The 9,137-nt window shown below is 43.9% G+C and overlaps 1 protein-coding gene across 1 annotated transcript; it reads left to right on the top strand.

The window, feature by feature from the left end:
* Positions 1 to 5,161: 5,161 nt before the first annotated feature.
* On the top strand, positions 5,162 to 7,025 carry LOC148755004 (prorelaxin-like). Its single transcript, XM_088792763.1, has 2 exons — positions 5,162 to 5,503; positions 6,504 to 7,025. Exons 1-2 carry the CDS (start codon positions 5,284 to 5,286, stop codon positions 6,836 to 6,838), a joined length of 555 nt encoding a protein of 184 aa, XP_088648889.1. The 5' UTR covers positions 5,162 to 5,283; the 3' UTR covers positions 6,839 to 7,025.
* Positions 7,026 to 9,137: the final 2,112 nt, after the last annotated feature.

The raw sequence follows: 9,137 nt of genomic DNA, 5'->3' as shown, positions 1-9,137 counted from the left end.
GCTCTGCCCCTCCAAACGGATTTCGCAAGAAATTATTCAGAGAAAGCTAGCAAGAGGAACAGTGAAAGAAATGAATTTTGACATTCGTTATCTGACTAACACACATTTGTAGAATTTTGAAACAAAATTACTTTTAAATTGTACATTAATGGTATTGACTTTATAGGCCAGATCCTGTTATTTAGAATTTGGATACAGAGGATTTCATGACAGAGTATTCATGCTGATTGGAGAAAAGTACTCCAGTGAGTTGCTGCGGCAATGCCAGTGAGCAGAGAGCAGGGTTTCAAGGCCAAATCAAACAAACTCACAGACAGAAGGGTGGTTACCAGGGAGGAAGCAGTGTGGGGGAAGGATGAAAGGAGTAAAGGGGGTCAAATATATATAGTGACAGAGGGAGACTAGACCTTGGCTGGTGAGTACACAGTGCAATATACAAATAAAGTATTACAGAATGGTACACTTGAAACTCACATAATGTTATTCACCAATGTACCTCCAACAAACTTCATTAAAAACACTTTGGCTGCGACCTTTAGACAAGTTACAAAATACACCTCCCTTTCCATAGTATACGTTTTTTACCATATTAAGTAGCATGTCCTGATATTACTGACATGATTAGCTCTTTACAATACATTTAAAGGACTGCATGACCCACGCATGGTCAAAACAAGTATATTTAAATTTTTTCATTTGTTCATTTCTTCAGGATTGCAGTAAGTAACATATTCACTGGAATTATTCCAAAAATGTTTTACCAGATTCTTTGGGTAGTGGCTACGTGATAGTTTTCCAACTATTTGGCACACAGTAGTCAACTAGGGACTTTTAAAGATACTGATGCCTGCTTTGCATTCCAAGATATACTGGTTTAACTGTTGGGGCATAGAACGCAGGCATTAGGCATTCCTGAAGCTCCCCAGGTGATTCTAATGTGCCGCAACTTTGCGCTGGGGTAAGGGCCCAGGTTGGGAGTGGGAGCTATGCTACACTGTCTAATCTGAAGGATCAATCATTCCACGGAAGAAAAGATTCTACATGAGAAGTATCCTGGGGCACTCGTACAGAATTGCCCAAGAGTTTAAGAGTTTGAAAAAAATGTGCAGATGGAGCCATGTAAAGGCCAGGGCATCCAGTGCACAGGTAACTACCTGAACTTTGGCCCACTGTGCTGATGGTGGGGTCCAGTCGTGCTCAGGGACACCCTGACAAAGGGACACAAAGCAGCAACATACACGGTGGTGAGCTCACCTGGGAAGCATATGAGTTCCCATTTCTGTTCACTCAGTTGAACCCAAGGGACTCCCGAGCTACCAAGGGCTCGGGTCTGAGGACAGGGAAGGCGAACTGCTCCTTTGGCTTCAGGTTTGGCTCCATCCTGCAGCAGAGAGGCCTCGGGAGCCATGTTGAGCTCGCGGCGTGCTGCTTTCATGACCCAAGTCATAACGGGCAGCTCGGTCTGGTGGGTCGCAGGCTCTAGGACAGCCTCTCTTTCCAGGAGAGGCTAAGAACGTGGCCAGCAAGTGCTGTTCTAATGGCGTATAATGCAAGGCCTCAGAGGGCCGTTTCTTGCATCACTAGTCCGTGGGGCAACTTATGGCCATTTGAGGTGGTGCATAGGCATGAAAAGAGGTGACTGAAGCCTCTCCAGTGAAGGGATCTCAGAGGGCACTAACGGAAGTGCCTTTATTTCTAATTGGACAGATTCTAGAGCTTTCTTTGAAGGGGGCCCATTCCAGGTGGGCTGGTGTCTAAGTCACAACATCAGTGAGATTATGTAATAGTGTAAATACGGACTATTTGGTCTCCACAACCCAACAAGTCTTAAAGTTGTTGGACTTGTATCAACATTGTTTGGCCCAAGAAGGTCAATAGCGGTTTCTTGACAGAGTCAGGGACGGAGCAGCCATCAGTATACCACATAATTTTCAAGAATTTAAGACAGGTGGTGGGGTCTTGCACTATGTCAGGGGCAATGGCCCACCCATCCCCTTTGTGAGCTCCTTTGCCTGTTCTCAGTGAGTGTGTCAAACAAATCTCCTCCGAGGAGGACGCCATCAACGTGACGCCAGCTGTGCTCCTACAGGAAGATGGATACAGTTAAGATCTTGCCTGCAGAGACTGTTGTTGAAGGCAGGCTGCTGAGTAGCCCACACGTAGTGTGTATTGTGTCCCAGAAGAGGTGAAGGCAAAATGCAGCTGAGAGCTATGGAAATAGGCACTGAACAGAACGTAGCACCAAATCTATACTATCACATGACTTACCAGTGGCTCAATGGGTGGAATAAGTAATTGCAAACATATTGAGTACTGGCTATTGGGGCACATGCTTGGTTTTGTCTTTAAAAAGGAGTCTTTGGAGGTTTTTATGGTTTTTGCAGAACATGAAATGCGTATGTGCGCATGGCTTTAAAGAGGTTTCTTCGTTTGGTTGTTTGTTTTAAGAACACAACACGTCTTCTAGTTGTGCCTGTAAAGGCTGTGAAGCCTGTGTTTGCCTGGTAACCGGACCGGCAGAGCAGCGCAGCCCTGGCACGTGTGCGGAACAGAGCTGCACATTATGAACACGAGGAAATAATTTATTGAAAAAAATGAACTTATTTGCACTTAAAATTTACTGTCCATCTAGAAAAGTTGCTTAATGAGCATATTATCTTAGACTATGTAGACTAATTTTAAAAATTAAATTAGAAAGTGTTAAAAATGACCACCCTGTGTTATTGGCTAAACTTCACCTTCTGCTAGGGCCAAACTTCACCTTCTCTGTCGTTGAAGACCTGCAACTTGCTCATATCACCTAAGGGAGGGACTAGCCACCCTTGACTAGAGAACCTCCAGCTGAGTTCCTGCAGAAAAGTGTCCTTCTTCCAAAACCTACCTGATGACAATATTGTCAATTGTTGGCAAAGTTTGTGACACCATGTGGAGACCCATCTTGAAGGCTTTCTTGTACAACTGTATCCGGACACTGCCCTCAAGCCAACGGCCAGAGTCTGAAAGTACTTCTCTTCCTTCCCTGCCTTTGGCCTTCAACACGACTCAATCTGATTATACTAATTTGTTGCGTAACTTTATTTAGACCACAACATGTCTTTCGTAGTAATTCCATGTCTCCAGCACTACTGTGGTTTCTTCAGTCAGCCATTACCTGGCAGAATGTTCTGCGTGACCCCCTCTAGAGGTCCTGCACCTTTAGGAACGCCCACTCTCTCTATTCATGCCCATCTTACTTTTCCTCACTTGATCCTCTTTCATTCTATCTTGCTCCTCACCCGCCCTGACCTACCCTGGTAATCAGGGTACTTTGGTAGACAGAGTACTCTGTGCTCCTGGACTTCCAGCATAAATATCTCTAGAACTTAATTTAGTGGAGTTGAGGGGTGGGGGGAGTATTCACCTGGAAAACAGCTGAATGGAGAGGGAAATCGTGTCAAACATACTTCTCAACCGGTTATGATTTTCTATAACACTTATGCCTACTGGCAGGAGCCTGCATTCTTCAAATCGGGGTCGGAGTGGAAATGAGGGGATGGTGTCAGGTTTGGCTGGTCTAGCTTTCCTACAGTCCTGCTCGCTGTGAAAGCACATACTCGATAGAGCAAAAGTGGATGTCAGGCATGGAATAGCTTTGCCTACTACCATCCTTACATACATATTCCCTGCTTCTTGTTAACTCACTAGCTTTGACTTTTTTTGTGTGTTTTTTTTTTTGCTTACCAACCCACTGCTTATTTAATTAATCTAAAAGTTCCTTTTGAAATTTTGAAAAGATCCTTAATTTCTAAAATCTTTAAAAGAGATGATTGTGGAAATTACTAGTTGGTCTGATATCCTTTTTTACTGTTCTTTAAAGCAACATGTCATCTCATCTTTACATATTACACTGACTCTGAGTCCGTCAGACAAAGGATGCATTTTTGTAATTCTGTATTTCAAGAGTACACCACAGGGAGATTTCACACTTGGATGTATATGTTGGAAATGTGGACAAAAGAAAGATTCCAATTGCATGTTACTCATAAAATTATTCTACATAGCTATTTGTATCCTATTGAAAACAAATCTTTGGATACATGTTTGCTGTTCCTGGGAGGAAACGTTTATTTTGAAACTGGCTTAGGAGCTACACATGATTCCCAGGTCATGTTTAATGACTCTTCCATATCCAGCTATTGTTTTTCTCGACAAAACCCTCTTTTACTCGTTATGTTGCTATCCAGGCAACGTTTCTAAACGAATGAAATTAAAAGGCTTGCTATATTGAAACAAAAATTACCTCACCGAATACAGCAAAGAGAGTATAATAAAACAAATAGATATGATTTTGGTGCTGTAACATGCACTACCAATATTTTCCTTCTGGAATTGTGGGATTTCACTGCCTTCATCCTTTGCTGGTTTGTTTCTGTGTGTGTGTGTGTGTGTGTGTGTGTGTGTGTTTGTGTGTGTGTGCGTGTGTGTGTGTTCTCGCCTCTCCATAGCTCCAGAACAACATCTCAAACTGAACTATCCAAGCAGCCTGTTACTGTCAAACTGCCTCCCAGAGGAGGTGAAGGAAAGTCAGTGGAAAAGTACATGGTGATCTTAAGATACTGTAAAAGACTAAGAGATGCATTGAGAAATTTAATGTTTTTAGAGGGATTTAGATAAAAATTCCTCAGCTTTCTGTCTCTTGTCAACAATTGATTCATTCGTTCATTCATTCATTCAATTTTTATGGACTGATACACCAGATAATTACACCACTAATTAAACCATTTGTAATCTTTTTAGGATTAGAAGGCTATGTAGTAAATGTTCACGCTGGAAGGATCTGGATTGTGAGGATATAAATGATTTCTGTTTTGTTTTTGTTGATATAATTCAGGCTATTGGCCACGTTTAACTTTATAATAAAGGAAAGACTTCAAATATTGACGAACTTTACATGGGTATACACAAGCGCTTGAGGACGAGAAAAACAAAAGGAAAACATAGAACTACAAAAGGTCCAAGAAAAGAAAGACGGGCAAATGGAGGAAAGGTACGAAGCACAAGCCAGAGCTGGGGGTGAGGGATGGGAGCGGTGGATTGCAAGGAGGGGGGTGGGGAAAGGGGTGGAGTTTGGACCACATGACTCTAGGTCTAAGTGCTAGTCCGAGGGTTATAAAAGCATGGTGGAGCCAAGAGGAAGCAGCCTGAAGTCCAGCATTGGCGCAGAGGCAGAGGCTGGTGATCCACAGCAGCCGCAGGGTCCAGAAAAAGGCTGAAACGCCCAGAAGAGCGGAGATTAGGTCCAAGATGGCGCGCCTGTTCGTGTCCTACCTGCTAGGAGTCTGCCTGCTCCTGAGCCAACTTCCCGCAGAGATCCAAGGCCAGAGGAACCAGAAGAAGAATGAGTTTATCAAGCTGTGCGGCTCCGAATTAGCCCTCTACTGGATCCGGCTCTGCGGCAACCTCAACTGGGACAGGATGGCTCTGAGCCCCAAGGAGCCTCGGCTGAGGTCTGGACCGCTTGCAGGTGAGCGCTCCCGCCCCTGGCCCTTCCACGTTTCCCATTGGTGGTTGCCATCGAGCTGCCGACCAATCCGAGCCGCGGCCCGCACTGCGGGCTCTAGACCTCACTGACTGTCTGCGCTCAACCTGACTCAGGGTACCGGTGCCAAAAAGCTTGGGCTTTTCCCTCCGAAGTTGCTGTTCTAGTAAGTGTGTCACCGGAGATCTCACCAGAGAGAGGGAAAGCAGCGGGAACAGCAAACGGTCTCACTGGCTGCCCTTTACTTCCTGCAGCCAGGGTGACAGCGGGGTGGGGGGTGGGGGGGGTAACAGCGGGGGGTGGGGGTGGGGGGTGGGGGGGAAAGGGGAAGCCACAGGGGAGGGGAGGCTGCCCAAAGCCCCGCAAGAGGCAGGAAGCAGGGCGCCGGACCCAGAGTCAAGGTATGTGGGCCGGGCAGCGCGAATGCTGGTGGCGGGGCCAACTGGACAGGGCATCTTGACTGAGATGGCAGGGTCAAACAGTGAGGTGTGAGCTGCTTCTCAAGCATGTCTGAGCGTCAAGGGGCCAGGAGGCAAGGGACGTTTGCCCTTCAGACAAACACAGCTGCAAAGAACAGAAAACCCGACTGATGCTCTAACGCAGCTCAAATCTAGAATATATTTAAAAAGAAAAAGCAAACACCTTGTTAGCTATAAGGCATTTATAAAGGTAAATTGGAAGCTAAGTGTAAGTAGCAATGAAAAGTTTCAGAGGTATAGGCCCCCTTCTCGGGAACGCGTGGAACTTGCATAGTGGACACAAGGAGAGATGACAGAGGGTCCCGCTGGAATAAGCAAATGCTGTAGGACTTTAAGCTGCCCAATTATAATCAACCAAGTTGTTTAGATATCAGGATACTGGCCTATTGTTTTGATGTGTATTCTATTGAGGCAATGCTTTCCTTATGTCTATGCAAAATTTTATAGCTTTCCCGATGTTCATCGACGTGTGCTTTCTCTCCCCCCACCCCACTGATTACACTTAGATATCATGGCATTGACCGACGCCCAGGATACAAAAACCTTAAATGTGTTGGAATCCGCTCCTGCTGCGTCAGAAGAGAGGAAGACAGCACTGTCTGAGAGGCAGCCATCGCTGAGAGAGCTCCAAGCTGCATTACAGGATGGAAATCTTAACTCTGAAGAATTTAAGGACAATATTCTTACTCGACAAAGTGAAGCAGAAGACAGCAGTCATTTGGAATTAAAGAACCTAGGCTCAGCTCAACATTACCTACAAAAGAGAAGCGCCGGTACTGTAATAGTCGATAGGTGTTGTAACTACGGCTGCTACAGAAAAGAGTTGGCTCGATACTGCTGAGATGAAGCGAATGTGTATTTCATCTAATAATCACCTGTGTTCACATTCACTGATGCCTCTGTCACCCCACTGATGATTGGAATATAAAATATCACGATTAGTGTTTGGGTTTTGAATTTGGTGTGTAAGAAATTATTCCTGGCATTATTGTAGTTACTGCTAATAAATACTTTTATGCTAAAAAGTATGTTTTTATTAATGGCATAATTGTATTGCCTTTTTATTACTATTAACTTAAAATAACAAAATCTTTAACACTTTACACACAATAGGTCAACTTAAAAATGGTTTCTAAATAGATAGTAAAACTCTCAACTCTATTTCTTGCTTTAGTGAGAATGGATTAGTCTATTTTTGAAATTTGTAATTGATACGTTATGATCTGTCCCCCACTTTTTCCTCGAGACCTACTATCCACATGTTCTTTCACTACATAATATTAAAGAAATTATTTTAATAGCAAAAGAAAAATTAAAAATAATTCAACTTACGCAATGCTTAACGCTGGCTATATAAAAAGGACCAAAATGTTTTCATCGATATTAACTCATATCAGATACACAAAGAGTCTCAAATCATGGAGTTTTCTAATAGATTTTGAAATTTTTTCTGTTGTATTGAGCTGTTAATTACAAACAATTCCATTGGACACTAAATCAATTTAATTCAGTGGGGCCCATATGAACGCAGCTGTTTTTCAAACTAGGGTTCTTCTCTTAATTCTATCACCGAAGACAGTAAAAAGCAAACCACGTTTTTTTAAGGAGAAAATAAATAGATACATAAAGAAGATAAACATGTCTGTGTCATATATTACAGAAAACCTGCTTTAGCAAAGAATGCACTTTTTGTTCACTATTGTAGAATTTACATACCATTTCGGTAACAAAGTAACTGAATTAATATGAAAACTTGTTAGAGTAGTAAAGTAACAAAGTTCTCATCTCAGTAATTTGCATTTCCTTCGATATCCCGTACACATAAAATTTGAGACAGCATTTATAGAGAACTGCACTTAAATAACAAGTAAATCTCCATCTAAGCCTATAAATAGAATATATAAAGGGATTAAGACAGCAACTGCCATATTTCAAGTCCTATACATGATTAATAATAACCAGGGCTCTAAAGTTTTTTAAGTCTTCACCAACACCAACTTGTAAAACTTCGGATGCACAACCTCAGAGGCCATTAGCCATCTCATAAAGCCAGGAAGGGTGCTGTCTGAAATGTCCAACCCGGGACAACAAGGGCGCTGACCAGGAAACTTGCAGCCCAGACAGAACAAACAGGCTTCCCTAGACGCAGAAGACATCTCCCCAGACCTTGCTCTGGCCACGTCCCTCATCTGCTCCTCCACAAAAGCCCTGGAGGCGGCACCCCTGGTCCAGAATCAGCATTCGCTACCTCTGACGACATGGCCTTTTTTTAAGTGGGACACTGAGGTCTTTTGCCACCACCGGTGACTCAGTTACTTCCATCTTCCAGTACATACCACTACTCCTGGCCTACGCTCTCCTCTAGTTTAGATGGAAGTGTGCCCCCAAATGTAACACCTCTGGTCCCTACCTGTGTGAGCTATGACCCCTGCCTTTCTTATTCCTAAAGGACCGTGTCTAGGTATAACAGGTATAAATTTGCAAGCAGTCTCTGCTTTGGAAAAAAATCCCTAACTTCTTCATTTTTCACAAATCAATAGAAATACACATTCTGTGACTGAGTTGGGAATTCAGCATCACACATTATTCTAATGGAGCTACCCATTAACCTGTGCTCAAAATCCAAAAGCACCAAAGCGTTAGGCTGCCGGACCCCCAGTTTTCAGTGACGCCCACCTTAACACCTACTACTCTAGCCTGCATGGTCCCCTCAATTTAGGGGCGTGTCTCCCTCCTGGGGATCAGCAGAACTTTGCCAAGGGTGCTTGTTTCTCTGCTCAGGGTCCTATTTCCTCAGGTGACCACAGTCACCCCCTCGGAAGCTTTCATCTCCCCAGGGCACCGCCACTGAGCGCTGCACATCGGTGACCCGTTATTTCAGTACTCCAGGCCTTCAGCCTTTTTGCAGCACAAGGAAACCCCACGTACCCAAGCCACCCACAGGATCCCCTCATGGACCAGTTATATTTATTGTGCTAACTTGTTCCTCTGGCTATTTGAATGACAGTAAGAAGTGTGGCTGGAGCGACACAGATTCATCATGACCACTGATAAAAGAAACTGGAAACCTATCTCACACTGATACTCAGTGGTGTCGCTGAGTCTGAGCTTTAGATGACATTTCGGGTTCACAACTTCTC

The sequence above is a fragment of the Rhinolophus sinicus genome, chromosome 16 (assembly GCF_057876585.1).
Source record: "Rhinolophus sinicus isolate RSI-liver-muscle chromosome 16, RSI-T2T, whole genome shotgun sequence".
Classification (NCBI taxonomy): domain Eukaryota; kingdom Metazoa; phylum Chordata; class Mammalia; order Chiroptera; family Rhinolophidae; genus Rhinolophus; species Rhinolophus sinicus.
Note: the sequence above shows the minus strand (reverse complement) of the source record. Positions and strands in the feature narration are given on the sequence as shown.